At 39.0% G+C, this 13,507-nt stretch overlaps 5 protein-coding genes across 6 annotated transcripts; 3 read left to right on the forward strand and 2 right to left on the reverse strand.

Moving 5' to 3' along the window:
* Positions 1–121: 121 nt before the first annotated feature.
* LOC103863524 lies at positions 122–3,358 on the forward strand. 2 transcript variants are annotated; one of them, XM_009141355.3, is made up of 9 exons: positions 122–364; positions 557–674; positions 1,074–1,172; positions 1,251–1,367; positions 1,438–2,159; positions 2,240–2,339; positions 2,410–2,469; positions 2,547–2,630; positions 2,715–3,358. In XM_009141355.3, exons 2-9 carry the CDS (start codon positions 606–608, stop codon positions 3,135–3,137), a joined length of 1,674 nt encoding a protein of 557 aa, XP_009139603.1. In that variant the 5' UTR covers positions 122–364; positions 557–605; the 3' UTR covers positions 3,138–3,358. The 2 variants fall into 2 exon arrangements, with proteins under 2 accessions (XP_009139603.1, XP_033137862.1); XM_033281971.1 differs by having other exon boundaries at positions 129–364; positions 561–674.
* A 322-nt stretch (positions 3,359–3,680) lies between these two features.
* LOC103863725 (neurofilament medium polypeptide) lies at positions 3,681–5,271 on the forward strand. Its single transcript, XM_009141509.3, has 5 exons — positions 3,681–3,900; positions 3,996–4,048; positions 4,472–4,654; positions 4,746–4,823; positions 4,910–5,271. The coding sequence occupies exons 1-5, from the start codon at positions 3,826–3,828 to the stop codon at positions 5,088–5,090; spliced, it is 570 nt and encodes a 189-aa protein (XP_009139757.1). The 5' UTR covers positions 3,681–3,825; the 3' UTR covers positions 5,091–5,271.
* Positions 5,272–5,318: 47 nt separating this feature from the next.
* On the forward strand, positions 5,319–6,465 carry LOC103854623 (F-box protein At1g30790). The gene is made up of 2 exons (XM_009131571.1): positions 5,319–5,926; positions 6,054–6,465. Exons 1-2 carry the CDS (start codon positions 5,319–5,321, stop codon positions 6,463–6,465), a joined length of 1,020 nt encoding a protein of 339 aa, XP_009129819.1.
* Positions 6,466–6,743: 278 nt separating this feature from the next.
* On the reverse strand, positions 6,744–11,198 carry LOC103863824. The gene has a single exon (XM_009141618.3). It carries the CDS (start codon positions 9,445–9,447, stop codon positions 6,907–6,909), a length of 2,541 nt encoding a protein of 846 aa, XP_009139866.1. The 5' UTR covers positions 9,448–11,198; the 3' UTR covers positions 6,744–6,906.
* Positions 11,199–11,433: 235 nt separating this feature from the next.
* On the reverse strand, positions 11,434–13,450 carry LOC103863912 (cell division cycle-associated 7-like protein). Its single transcript, XM_009141705.3, has 5 exons — positions 12,941–13,450; positions 12,563–12,802; positions 12,404–12,490; positions 12,193–12,322; positions 11,434–12,130 (listed from the first exon to the last, which is right to left on the reverse strand). The coding sequence occupies exons 1-5, from the start codon at positions 13,210–13,212 to the stop codon at positions 11,645–11,647; spliced, it is 1,215 nt and encodes a 404-aa protein (XP_009139953.1). The 5' UTR covers positions 13,213–13,450; the 3' UTR covers positions 11,434–11,644.
* Between the last annotated feature and the right edge of the window lie 57 nt (positions 13,451–13,507).

Below are 13,507 nucleotides of genomic sequence, written 5' to 3' on the forward strand. Positions count from 1 at the left end.
GTTGTCCTCATCTCACAACACAACACCAGCTCAAGAGAGCTCATCACTCAGATCTCACATCTTCACTCACACCTCTATAAAAAAAACATTAATTAAATAGCAGAAAATGATGATTAAAACATTGATCTCTCGTCGTTATCTGAAACTTCTTCACCTCCAATAAGAGATTCTGTAACCCTTCTTCCTCTCCCTCTGTTCAAGAACTATCTGACCAAACATACATAAATAAATATGAATTTAAAAAAAATATATATAATAAAAATGGTGGATCTTTGGGAAACATAAGCTTCAACTTAAAAACACATGCTTCTGGGTCTCGCTTTATCTTCAAGTTTTCCCGCTCTCTGTTTCATTAACCCAAGAGGTAATAGTACTAAATTTCTATTACAGCAAATATTAATTAATGTCGGAAAAGTTTAATATTTTCTATTACAGCCACTTAAAACTGTATCTTTCTTTTTACTTCTACTGTTTTGTGTTTTTTAAATATCTTTGATGGGGTCTCTCTCTCTCTCTCTCTCTCTCTCTCTCTCTCTCTTTCTTGGGTTAATATCAGATAGAGTGGAGAGAAAGCAAAAGTTGAAGGAAGATTAGAGAGAGAAGCGATGAACACTAGTGGTGTTCGAGCTGCTCTTTCCTCCATGAAAGCTCCTTCAAAGCATGACACCAATCAAGTAACTTTCTCTTTCTCTATACCACTTTCCACTTTTGTGAATTTGCTTTCTTGGTGGGTTTTGTTTAGTTTCTGAAAAAGTTTCTTCCTTTAGATGATGGATACAATCTTGATTATCATTCTTAAGATTCTTGGCTTCAACATTGGACTATTTACAAAACCGTATCTTTACTTTATTTTTTTCTAGAAAAAGAAAGTTATTCTTAGTGAAATTACTGGTCACAGTGAAAGTGATCGATACTCAATTGTTATCTACAAGTGTCCACTATCAAAGGCTGAGAACAATCTACTGTCTCTTTACAAAACTCAAGTTTTGCTTCTCTTCCTTGAGTGTATTCTTTTCTTGTTTTTTTTTTCTGTATGAGTAATAATGTTTCGTGGTATTCTAAAATCTGCAAAGGAGGAGAAGAATAAGAAGATGGAGTCTCAATGCAATGGAAAACCTCTGGTTAATAGGCGCAAAGCTAACAGAGAAAAGAAAATGGACTTGCTTCAAGATGTATGATGATTTACATTCTTTAATGATTTTAATTCTGAATTTAAAAGTCTAAAATAAATGTTTATTGTTGATTATTAGGTTGATAAGCTAAAGAGGAAGCTGAGACATGAGGAGAATGTGCATAGAGCATTGGAGAGAGCTTTCACTAGACCTTTAGGAGCTTTACCTCGTCTCCCCTCTTATCTCCCTCGTCATGTAAGAACCAAACTATTCACATTATCAAACTCCTTGTTGTTCTTTGTGTTTTGATCTTTTGTTTCTTTAGACATTGGAGCTTTTAGCTGAAGTAGCTGTTCTTGAAGAGGAAGTAGTTCGGTTAGAGGAACAAGTCGTAAGCTATAGACAAGGACTATACCAAGAAGCTGTCTACATCTCTTCCAAGAAGAATGTAGAGAGTCCTAATAGCAACAACAACGGTTTGAAAGAGAGTTCTCCAATTAGAAACACTAAACACCAGAGATCAAAATCAATGTCCCAACACGAGTTCAATTCCATGATCACTCCTCCTAAAAAGCATCATCAACAGTCTCTTAGTTTCAGCAGAAGCGTCTCGTCAAGTAGGAAACTCTTCTCCACTGATCAGAGAGTTGTGGTGAATAGCAAACAAACGAATCAGATTAAGAAGGATAAGGAATCATCACCTGAGAAGAAGCTTGGCAGATTCTTGAAGAAGAAGAAGCCTCTGGTTAAGCCAGAGGCTGCTTTTCAGATAGATGATAGATTAGAAGAACAAGACAAAGCACAGGAGAGTAGTGTCTCAGGATCATCTTCTGAAGCGAATAGAGTTTCAGAGGATTTGCTGAAGTGCCTTGTGAGTATTATCTTGAGGATTAGCTCGTCTAAGGACACTGTGTTGGATCCGTATAGCAACTGTTTAGAGTGGAGAGCAAGAGAGATTGGTGCATACAAGAATCTTTGCTCCGTTGATGCTTCTTCAATTGATCTTGGAAGAAGAACCAATGCTTCATTTCTCATCCATCGTCTCAAGTAAGTAATCTCATTTTAAACAAATGATTTGAATACTATTAAACTAATGTTTTTGTGTGTGTTAATGTTCTTATCTCCAGGTTCTTGCTTAATAAGCTTTCAGTTGTGAATCTAGACGGTCTAAGCCACCAGCAGAAGCTTGCTTTCTGGATAAATACTTATAACTCCTGTGTGATGAATGTGAGTTTTTTCTTCGTATGATAGATTTTGATAGAATGATTAAAAAGCTGATTCTTGTTACCATTCATAGGCATTCTTGGAGCATGGGGTCCCTGGGACACCTGAGATGGTTGTAGCCCTGATGCAAAAGGTTTGTATTTAAACCAAAAGATTGATACCATTGTGTTTCATTGTATTCATCTTCTTGTTGTTGTTGTTGTGTGTTAGGCAACAATAATTGTAGGAGGACACTCACTAAATGCTATCACAATTGAACACTTCATCTTGAGACTTCCATACCACTTGAAGTTTGTAAGTTCCTTTCTCATCTTCTTCTTCTCTTTAAGTTTTGTATATATGCTAATTTATCATTTTTTTTTATTTTATTGTAAAAAGACTTGTCCCAAAACTGCAACACATGAAGAGATGAGAGCTCACAGCACATTTGGTTTAGAATGGTCAGAGCCTCTGGTCACTTTCGCTCTCGCATGTGGAAGCTGGTCCTCTCCTGCTGTAAGGGTATACACAGCAGCTAATGTAGAGGAGGAGCTAGAAGCTGCAAAGAGAGATTATCTCCAAGCATCAGTTGGGATCTCCAAAAAGAACAAACTAATGCTTCCAAAGGTGTTAGATTGGTATCTCCTAGACTTTGCAAAGGATTTGGAGTCGTTGCTGGATTGGGTTTGCCTTCAGTTGCCTGATAAACTCAGAGAAGAAGCTCTAAAGTGCATGGAGAGAAAGAACAAAGAGTCACTAATGGAGTTGGTTCAAGTAGTACCGTATGACTTCAGTTTCAGGTTGCTGCTATTGCATCAGTGATAAAAGGTTTGTTATGAAAGAACATTGTATAGATTTGGGTCTGGGAGTGTAAAGTAGAGAGCATAAGTTACAATTTGTTATTGGTTGGCTGAGAATATATATGCATATATATAAGTTTGTCTTCTTTACTCAAAAGTGATAGTGATTTATTCAGTGGACTTTTTTTTATCTGTAATGCTAAATACAATGTGTACATCAAATCTTTTGTTGTTTTTAGAGTAGAGTTTTGTCTTATTTGTACTTTTTTTTGCTTGTCTATTACCATCTTCTGTTGTCGGCACACTCTTGTCTCTTACCATGTAGTCAAAAGAACCAGAGTTGCATGCTAGGATAAAAATAAGCTGAACATTTTTTCACTCTTTAACTAGTAAAGAAATCTAACAGTAATAGAGGTATCTCTGGACCCATCTCCTTTCAATCAGTAGTAGTAATCATGAATGACAAGAAGAAAAGGAAAAAAAAACGCTAGAAGGAGAGGTCGAACCACCAACCTTGAGGTTAGCTGTCACACGCTCTAACAAACTGAGCTATTATTAAATGGGCTTAAAGAAAAAGGCCGAGCCCAAAAGAAACCCATCATAAAGAAGAGAGGAAGTAAGAATCGAAATCAGCTGTGTGAATTTGCGGGAGCCGTTAAACCCTAGAAAGCACCACCGGTGAAGAAGAAGAAGAAGAAGAAGGAGGAGAGATGTCGTCGGATAAGAAAGACCACAACTCAGATTCCGACTCCGATGGTCCACCTGAGGAATTCACCCAGGAGCAGGTCTAATTGCCGTCTTCTTTACGGGATTAATTAAGCTCAAACAATGCTTTAGCTTTCTACTAAGTTTGGGGTTTTTTTTTTGGGCTTTGTTTCAGGCGAAGGTGGAAGATGCAGCTTTGAGGAGAATACAGAGAGAGAACAAAGCTAGGTTTGTGATTCCTTATCTCTCTATCTAGCTCGCTCTCATTATGGATGGGTAGTGTTTATGTTTGCAGTTTCTTTTGAAAACTTTATAAGTTGCTTCGCAGTTAGATCAAACGAGTTCTTCTGAAGCTTGTGGATGATTAGGAGTTTATGTAAGAAGAAGAAAGTTTCTTCCTTTGATAGTTAATTATCACTTTGATCTTAGCACAACTATGTGTAATCCTTCCTTGGACGTTAGATTACTTAACATTTACTTTTTTATCTATTCAAGAATCAGTTGTGTGTATTTCCTGTTCTTTTCATCCTAAGCTCTGTTTGTTTCTCTCTTTGTTTGTTGGAACTTGTGATCTCTAAGCTTCACTTAAGAGGGTTGAGTTTGAAATGTTGTGGATTTTTGTAAATGAGATTGCTTTCGCTGCTTCTGTAGGGTTGCTCGGGAAAAGAAAGAGAGTCGCAGGCATTTGTTAGAGAAGATAACGCCAAAGAAGTCACGAAAGATTGAAACTTTCGAAGGAGAAGAGGAGACCGAGGAAGAAGAAGACCATGAAGCTCTTGCAAACAAGGGATTCCTTTCCAAAAACATCATAGACTTTCTTGCTCAGCGGGACAAGTAAATTTAACTCTTTGATCTCTCTTTTTCTCGTTATGCATATAAACACTGTCTACTAGAAAACAGATTGACAATGTTTTCTCATGTACAGGCTGAAAAACAGTTCAGATTCTGAACAAGAGGAGGCCAACAAAGAACACCCGAGAAAGAAAAAGCAAAAGAGCTCAGGGTACTAATGACCATCTTCTTACACACTCTAGCTTCTCTCTCTTTGGTTTGATCTGATTTGTCTCTCTCTCTCTATTGTCTCTGCAGTATTGAAACGGTTCTTTACAAGGAGATTCCACCACCGGAATGCTTGAAAACCGGGTTAGCTTTCTTGAAGAAGCGGAAAGCACAAGTCCCTAGATCCTCTTCAATCCTCAAAAACTCTAGCCAAGCTCTCCGACTCATCACCGGTGCTGCTTCAACCAAGAAACATCGTCAGAAAAAATGAAAACTCTTTAAAAGATTCAAAATCCTCTTGTAGGCTTCATTGCCATTACAATTTTTGTTTTGGATTAACACATTAAACCAGCTTCATTCGCTACTTAAGTTCTACTACATGTATTACATGTTTACTATATAAAAAAGATTCCATTAATGGTATAATAAACACGTATGATGCTAAAAGGAAACTCGTTTGTCTTTATATCGATCTAGTCGAATTAAGGGTTTCGTCGCAATGATGAAACGCAAGGAACATGAGAAGGGCAACTTGGAGCCGATCCCAGGTAAGCTGCTACATGTCCTCCTCCCTTACGATATGGAGGTGGAGACACTGAGTAGATTGGCTGGGAAGTCGCTGATGAAGTTCCTATGCGTGTCCAAGACTTGGTCTTCCCTAATCAGAAGCCAAAGATTCGTGGCTTCTTACTACGCTGCGAAGCCATCCCGTTTTGTAGTCGCTTTCACCAACAGTGCATGTAGTGATCCCAAGCGTCTGTTCATCTTGTCGGGAGAGGAGGAGGCAACTTCTTCTTCTTCTTGTTCTTCTTTGGTTGCCAATCTAGACATGACAATACCCTCAGTGACCTTGCCTCACGGCGCCTACAAGTATTTTTCCGTCCATGGCTTTATCGCTTGTTTTGAGTTGTCAAATTTCATTATATGTAACCCTAGCACGGGGCAAGTCGTTACCTTTTACTGCAAGGCACCGGGCACATCCTTGGGATACGATCCTGTAGATGATCAATTCAAAGCATTGACCCAGGTGACATCTAACTATGATCATAACCCTAGTGTCATGGTGCACGAGGTTATAAACACTTGGACGAGGAGGAGTAGTGTCTCGTACCCAACTTACCTCCCCGCCTTATTACCGTGTAACTAGGGGACGATGCATCAATGGTTTCATGTATTATGGTGCTTATGCTCCATGGGAAAGTAGGACTCCTGTGTTTGTGTGTTTTGATGTTAGAAACGAGAGGATACTAAGTTTTATCACAACGCCTCAGGAGGTCCTGGTTTGGCAGGCTTTTACATCATTGATAGAATACAAAGGGAAGCCAGCTGTCGTTGTACCAATCTGTTTGGGAGAAGGTGGTTATGCTTTCGACCGTTTTAATCTTTGGATACTGGAGGATGTGACGAAACATGAGTGGTCCAAACAAACATTTGAGCTTTCCTTGTCTCTTCCCTTCACTCTTGGGATGGGTCAGCGTATGATCTCCCAAGGAACCAACAAGGCTGGTGAAATCATTTTCTCCCCAACATCTCTGCCCAGCCCTTCTATGTTTTCTACTTCAACACAGACACGAAGAGCACAAGAAGAGTCAGGATCCACGGAGTCGCTGATACTGAAGAGTTCTGGAGCCGTCATGGACTCATAGGCATATGCTGCGTCTCTTTCTCACCCCAACACAATGATAGTATTGCTTTTTTGTAAAAATGTGTTTTGTTGATGTGTAAGAGCTTTTGATAAACAAAACTAAACTCTGGGGATTTTTTTTTAATCAAATATTTATGCACCAAACTTGTTTTTGTTTATCTTAGTAGTGACTTTGCATTTTGAGACTTGTCACCTTTATAGAGGAGCTATCATGTTTGCAATATCTTCCTTTCACAGAATGCTGCAAATGCAAATTTACACAGAATCTGGATGTATATATTTGATCTGAATCAGTTATTGTAGTAATTAAAAGAAGAAGTGCTACATGTTTCTGAATCTTTTCTCTAACTCTTGTTTCTCACCCAAACAAAAAAAAAACACAAACAGTAGGAAGCGAACCTACTAAAAGTTATGTGGCTTTGTGCATTTCTACTACCAAACTCTACGTCTCTGAGTCCTCTGCATCTTCCTCTTCTTCAACGGTAGGAAGCGAACCTTCTCTACTAAAACCAGGGTTTAAAAACTTTGCTACAAACCCCCAAAGCTTGTAAACATCTTCAAAGTTCGTCAAGAAGCTAAGAGAAGCTGTAACAACCTCAAATCTTATAAACCCGTTCCTCCCAGCTTCACTCGGCAAGTTCAAACCACCACTATCTTCTCTACTCCTCCCTCTTCTCGGTTTATTATCATCATCCACTACACGTATGTGACTCAGTATACCAATCCCTAAAGATATACCTTCTCTTTCACCCAGTCTCTGAACAATCTCTGGACTAACAAAACCTTTGCTCCTATCTCTAACGTTGAACGCAACCGCTCCTCCTCTTTCGTATTTGATCTTAGGTCCGTATATCTGCACAAGACTCATGCTCCTCCCTCCTGATTCAGACACTTGTAGCTGCAGTAACGACACCACAAGCCAGTTTATCAGAAACCTGAGCCTGGTCGTTGTTCTATTCAGACCAAGCATGTTCACATGGTCGATATGTCTGCAAACAATCTCGGTCTCGTTTTCTCTCCTATCCCATTCATCATCCGCACCCTCCTCATCACTAGTGTGATTGTACTCGTCATCGTAAACACTAGCTAAAGAAGCTTCACCTTGTTCTACTACACTATGACTAATACGGTCCACGTTAAACGAAACTCGTCTTCCTTTGCTTGTTGTGTGTTCATCCTCCACACCTAAAAGCCTGCTTCTACCTCCGTCTCTCCCTCCTAGCAACCTGAACTCTCCTTCTGTCTCTCGTCTAATCGCGCTCTCTTTGATCTCTGATGAACCACCAGAACTCCTCAAAGGTGCAGTGTGTGTCCCTTTCTCTGTAACTGACATAACAGCAGCGTCGAACGAGAGGACGTCTCTACAACCATCATATATAGGATTACTATAACTCTTTGGTACCACTGGTTTAGTAGGCGAGTGTTGTTTCCCTTTGGAGAACCAAACCGGTGGCAGTGGAGGAGATACAATCTTGCTATTATGCTGATCAGGGCTTTGACCAAGATCAATCCAAAACAAGTTCTCAGACGACTCATCTTCACTAAACACCGGACTTTTCATCAGCTCCCCAACCGAAACACTCTCAGTCTCCTCGAAAATCGTCGTGCTGGTAGTCCCATCTCTGTCTGAAGAGATGTTATCTTCTGTTTCAAACACATCGTTCACCTGTGCTGAAGTGTATGCTCCTGAGAAAGCCGGACGACGAGCTTCTTCTTCTGTCTTATCAACTAATCCGTCAAGACCATCTACTGAATCACTCAGATATAACGGATACTGTGGAGTGATCTTCACTATTCCTGAACCTGTCTTCCCAGACCGACTCTGAAGAGAACCCATCACTGACTTCTTAATCAACAAACAACCAAAGCCCGTTGGATCATGACCAAACACACGGTAGAAAGAAGTTATAATAAACTCAGGACGGAACAACGACAAACCGAGGGAGTCCATATCCTTAGGACCTAACGAGCCAGCGTCAAGCAACACATGCCAATGATTCTGCTGAGCCAAAGCCATCCACTGGTAAGAGTACTTACCTCCCGTCACCCTCGACTGCGCAGGGAACACAAACAGCCCCACCGCTGAGTCTTTCTTCTTCCGTTTCTTGTAAGACAGCCTCTTCTTCAAATCGGTCGAACAAAGCTTCAAACTCGGCCACTTGAACCACGCGTTGTACGCCTTTGCACCTTTCTCCTTAGCCGTCTGCGCCATCCAGTTAACAGACTGGCTCTCGTGGTCGAACATTGTTAAAAGACGCTTGTTCGTCTGGAAAGGGTATGACTCAGCTAAGAGTTTGAAAGCTGAGCCTCTGCTTACAGTGAAGACGAGGCCGTACTCGCTCTCAGGGATGTTTAAGTAGTCCATGATCCTGGCTCTGATATCATGCTCCACGGTGGAGCTCTCGGCTCCACCGTAGAGCGCGTGGTTGCTTAAATTAGCAGTGATCTCGGATAAGCTGAAAGTACACGTGTCCCAATAGTGGAGAGTCTGGACATAAGAGAAGAGACCAAACCCGCAGTAGTCTAGACATACCTTTGAGCTTGATAAGTGAGTGTACTCGTCAGATCTCAACTGGTCGATTTTGTCTGAAGCTTGGTAGTTAGGGTACATGGCGAGGAAGTTGGCGAGAGCTTCGAGGAGCTCGGGGAGGGAGTCTTCTGAGGAGTAGACATGGTCGGCTGCTAAAGCGGTGGCGCGTAGGAAGTCACGCTGCGCGTGGAGTCTAGCTAAGGATCTGGAGCGGCCCACTTGATTGTCTTGGTCGATGGTTTGGGATTTGAGGAGGGACCCGTTCTCGGAGGCTTCCTCTAGAGCTTCCCTGAGCTTGTCTTCGTAGAGCTTCCGAAGCAAGGCAGCTTCTTTCGTGGCGGTGAGGGAGGAATCGGAGCCTTCTCTGGTTCTGCGTCTTCTGCGGCTGCTTTTGCTCTTGTCTAAGATGAGAGTGGCGCAGTGGTGGATTTGCTTCCACAGAGAGAAATGCATTTGGAGAATGAGATGATGATTAAGGAAAACCCTAGAAGAGAGACTCTAAAAATGGAAACTTTTTGATTAGGGTTTGAACAAAAGTGTAAAGAAACGAAATTGACTGAAGAAGAAGAAAGAAAACCAGAGAATGAATGAAGAAGGAATCCAAGAAAGCTCTCTCTCTCTGTCTTAGACACTGTTGAAGAAGAAAAGGCATTGACTTTCATAAGCAAATAGTGGTAGTTGGTTCATGAGCTAAAACAAATCATGTATGGTTGAAGCAAGCAAATTATTCAGTTCAATTCCTTCTAATCATTATTTTTATTGAATGAAAAAGGATATATAAGGCCAAGGTTTTCAAGTCAAATAACACCAAATAAAGACTTAGGATATAAGTCAAATAAACAGATAGATATGACTGTGTTTTAGTGGGAATATTAGTATTAGCATATTCTATTTTTGACATTTCAAGATTTTTTTCATCTTCTACTAATAAAACAAGACAAAAAAAAGACTTTAGGAACACACACAGAAATTAAGTAGTCAACTCTATTGCAGAATTGTTAAGGAATGAAAGACCAAACAAAATGATAACAAAATTAGAAGAAAAAAATGATAATTCAAAACTTTATACTAATATACAAATATCAATAATAAGTTATAGCTGTTATTTTATGATTACTATATAAATGTATTATTATTATGTACCTGGACCCTACTAATATTAGATGTGTTGGTTGAAACAGACGAAATTTATATATGCCTATTATTAATGTAAGGTTGGATTGTGGGGATGCTTTTGCCTACTTTGGTCTCCATACGTTTTCTTTTTGAAAAGTAACAATAAACCCAATTTATCGTTGTAACATTTGCCTTTGTTTATAAACAAAAGTAACAATAATCCTAACAACATTTATCGAATTCAAAATAAAAGGCTTTTATCTTCGTTAGGATAGGCATTGACCAATTACAAATCATGGTCTCCTATACTACGTTATAAATAAAAGTTGAGCTGCATTGAATGACAACTCATATATGTTTTGTTTTTTTCATGTCAATTTGCATATATTGATTTTGTTCTATCACGAATCTAAGACATCTTTGGCAATGCACTAGACGTATTCATCGATAAAGTCATGGATAATAAATAATCTCTTCCAAAAGAAAGGACAAATGCACACTATTTATATCGTTTATTATGCATCGAACACAATGTGCTATTGATTAAACAAAAATGCCTTCTGTCTATCATTTATTCTAGAAACTAAAATGTTTCTTCTAGAAATTAAAATTAATTAGTTTAGTTATTTGCTTGGTTTCAATACCTGTCATTTTCAATGAGACAAAGCACCTACAATGCTCTCATTCTTCTTTTTGTGTTTATTTGATGATAAAACAGAGCGTTATTATTCAACTACTAAGTCCAAAAACGAATATTTTGACTTTTAAATTTGAAAAAGAAATCTAAATTTAATTCGAGAACTCGAGTTATGTCAATGTTAGAGTCAATAATTAGACTAATTAAATATATTAATAAGTAAATATTTTAAGATTTAAGATTTAATAAATTTAACCATTTAACCTAAACAAGTAAACATAATTTTAAATATTGTACTTTTAAATGAATAGAATAAATACAACTAAAAATAAAATAAAAGAATATGAATTTTATAAACTTTTGAATCTTATACATTCACATCAAAACCGAAAAATTATATAGTTTTTAAATGCACTAAAATAAAATATTAAACCATTACTTATCAAAATGTTAAGATCTATTATATTGTAAATTAGATTTTGTTAAAAAAAAAAATTTGCGTTTTTAAGCACGGGTTATAATCTAGTTTTAACTTTTAAATTTGAAATAGAAATCTTCATTGAATTTGAGAAATGAGTTATATCAATGTGGTGCATTGGTACCATACTAGTACCAATAATGTTGTAGCTTCAAAAAACTTCAAATTTGATTTGTAGTTTTGGTTGAAAGTAGATATGGTCAGGAAATAGAATAATCTGATGCAAAACTAGTTTGCAATTAAGACAAAAGCAAAAAGATCGAAAAGAGATTACATAATCCATGACTACTCCATCAGGAAATGGAAAAAGATACTGTATTACATTTAAATATGCCTAAAAATGTATGAAGCAAAAGCAAATGAAGAACTTAAACGCTGAGAGAGTTTCTCATTCATATCAATATGAACTTTTATCCCATTCAAACTTGACTCTTACGACGCAGCCTGAGTCTTCCACCAATACTATTTGGGTTTGGCTCAACAGACATCTTCCGCTTGCTTTTTGTTTCTCCCTTCTCTTTGTCTCCAGAAGAAGCCTCAACAGGAGTTGCTGGATGATCCATCTCGTTCACATCTAATGGCTTGATATCATCACCATCAATCACTGAAGTTTGATTGTCCCCACCAGACAAGAAACTCAATGACTTCCTAGCCGAACCCTGATTCTTGTTTGCCCCTTCATCACCATCGTCAACGTGATTCTCCTGAACCTCAAGCCCATCGGTGATCTGGAGAATGAGACCATCTCCTTCTTCTGAAGACGCCTTTGCTTCTTTGAAAGACAGCGATCTCTTTGCAGAAGCTTGGGAAGGAGTGTCATCAGCTTCATCATCCTCATTTGTTTCTGACTGCTTCTTGGTCAAAATCAGGTAATGCGCAACAGACTTGTACCCTAGCTTACGTACCTGATAAAGAACTATCAAAACCGGTAACACTGAGAGATAGAATAATAACCAAAGTTGTTTACCTTCTTGTAAGCATTACCAGTAGGCAACCACCCTTTGCGTTTACGACAGAGACTGCAGTTGCAGATCCCTCGACAGCCTGGACAAATCCAGTCCGGATTCTCCAGTGTCTCAAGCACATGTTCTCCATACCTGTTCACAAACATACTCTTACAACATTCCTCTTTTGGCACAACACAACAAAGATATTAGATACTCAAACACAGAACATACCTCATGTACAAACAATCTCCACAGAATTGACCTGTAACAGACGGATGACACTTGCTACACTGTGTACGATGACCAAGAGTCTTCTGCCTGTAAAACTCCATGGTAAGCATTAGACACTAAACCTAATCAAGCCAAAGCTAATAACAAGCCACAACTAACCTGCACTGGTGGCAAGTCTTTCCTTTAACGGAATCATAGATCCGCTTCCCATCTGGACCGTAACCATCAACAAAAAGCTCCCAGACCCGCTCGGTGTTACCAAGAAGCTTCTCATGCTCATCAGTGTAAACCTCAGGCCTCTCGCCTCCTTCTGGTAACCACAAAACCATTTCTTTAGACGCTTTACCCTTCTTCTTCTCCGCTTCCTCAAAGTATCTAACCGGCGACGCGTCCTTCAACCTGAAAGGAAATGACTTTATACTTCAAAACCCTAAACCAAATGAAACCCTAAACCCTAAACCTTGATTGCTACTTAAAAACCCTAGCTTTTTCGAAAAGCCCTAATTTTTTTTTGGAATCGACGAGAGAGTGTAGTACCTTGAGGATCGTCTGGTGGAGACGGTGAGCTGGAGAGGAGGAGTAGATCTAAGATCCGGATTCGAAGCGGCGGCTTTAGTGTAGCGCCTCTTAGCGGGTCGGGTCCCGGATTTGAGCTTGAGGGAGAGATCCATGATGCCGAGGTTCTGCATCCGCTGGAGATTCTCCTTGATCCTCTCTTCTCTGCATTTCTCGTAGATCGAGTTCATCGCAGGCATTGTTGATTTGACTTTGTGAGTTTTGTTCGCTGGATAAGAAGAGAAGAAGAACATATGGATTTGTTACTTCCAAGGTGATGTTTTTATATTAGTTCATGTCTGAAGATGAACAGAGCAACGGTCTGATTTTTTTAATTACTCTCTTTGGAGTTTAAACGTTTTTTTTTAGGTAAGTGTGCTTAATTTGCTAACAAGTGTTTGAATTTGACTGGAGTGAAATGGAATGGTGTATATTCTTACAGTTGTAATATAACACAACTATGGAAGCTAATCTGGTGAAAAATGGAATGTTATCTTTCCTAAGAATAGGCTTTCTTCTTTGTTAGTTACTTGTATGTGAATTTTTAGT

The sequence above is a fragment of the Brassica rapa genome, chromosome A01, assembly GCF_000309985.2.
Source record: "Brassica rapa cultivar Chiifu-401-42 chromosome A01, CAAS_Brap_v3.01, whole genome shotgun sequence".
NCBI lineage: Eukaryota > Viridiplantae > Streptophyta > Magnoliopsida > Brassicales > Brassicaceae > Brassica > Brassica rapa.

Bases quoted from the DNA above. Each gene is read 5' to 3' on its own strand.
- LOC103863524 (XM_009141355.3), top strand. From the start codon at position 606: ATGAACACTAGTGGTGTTCGAGCTGCTCTTTCCTCCATGAAAGCTCCT. The intron at 1,368-1,437 runs GTAAGAACCAAA...TTGTTTCTTTAG, and splicing joins CCTCTTATCTCCCTCGTCAT to ACATTGGAGCTTTTAGCTGA. The intron at 2,631-2,714 runs GTAAGTTCCTTT...TATTGTAAAAAG, and splicing joins TTCCATACCACTTGAAGTTT to ACTTGTCCCAAAACTGCAAC.
- LOC103863725 (XM_009141509.3), top strand. From the start codon at position 3,826: ATGTCGTCGGATAAGAAAGACCACAACTCAGATTCCGACTCCGATGGT. The intron at 4,049-4,471 runs GTTTGTGATTCC...CTGCTTCTGTAG, and splicing joins CAGAGAGAGAACAAAGCTAG to GGTTGCTCGGGAAAAGAAAG. The intron at 4,824-4,909 runs GTACTAATGACC...TTGTCTCTGCAG, and splicing joins AAAAAGCAAAAGAGCTCAGG to TATTGAAACGGTTCTTTACA.
- LOC103854623 (XM_009131571.1), top strand. From the start codon at position 5,319: ATGATGAAACGCAAGGAACATGAGAAGGGCAACTTGGAGCCGATCCCA. The intron at 5,927-6,053 runs GTACCCAACTTA...TTTTGATGTTAG, and splicing joins ACGAGGAGGAGTAGTGTCTC to AAACGAGAGGATACTAAGTT.
- LOC103863824 (XM_009141618.3), bottom strand. From the start codon at position 9,447: ATGCATTTCTCTCTGTGGAAGCAAATCCACCACTGCGCCACTCTCATC.
- LOC103863912 (XM_009141705.3), bottom strand. From the start codon at position 13,212: ATGTTCTTCTTCTCTTCTTATCCAGCGAACAAAACTCACAAAGTCAAA. The intron at 12,491-12,562 runs GTTAGTTGTGGC...GGAGTTTTACAG, and splicing joins AAGACTTGCCACCAGTGCAG to GCAGAAGACTCTTGGTCATC. The intron at 12,323-12,403 runs GTATGTTCTGTG...GTTTGTGAACAG, and splicing joins GGAGATTGTTTGTACATGAG to GTATGGAGAACATGTGCTTG.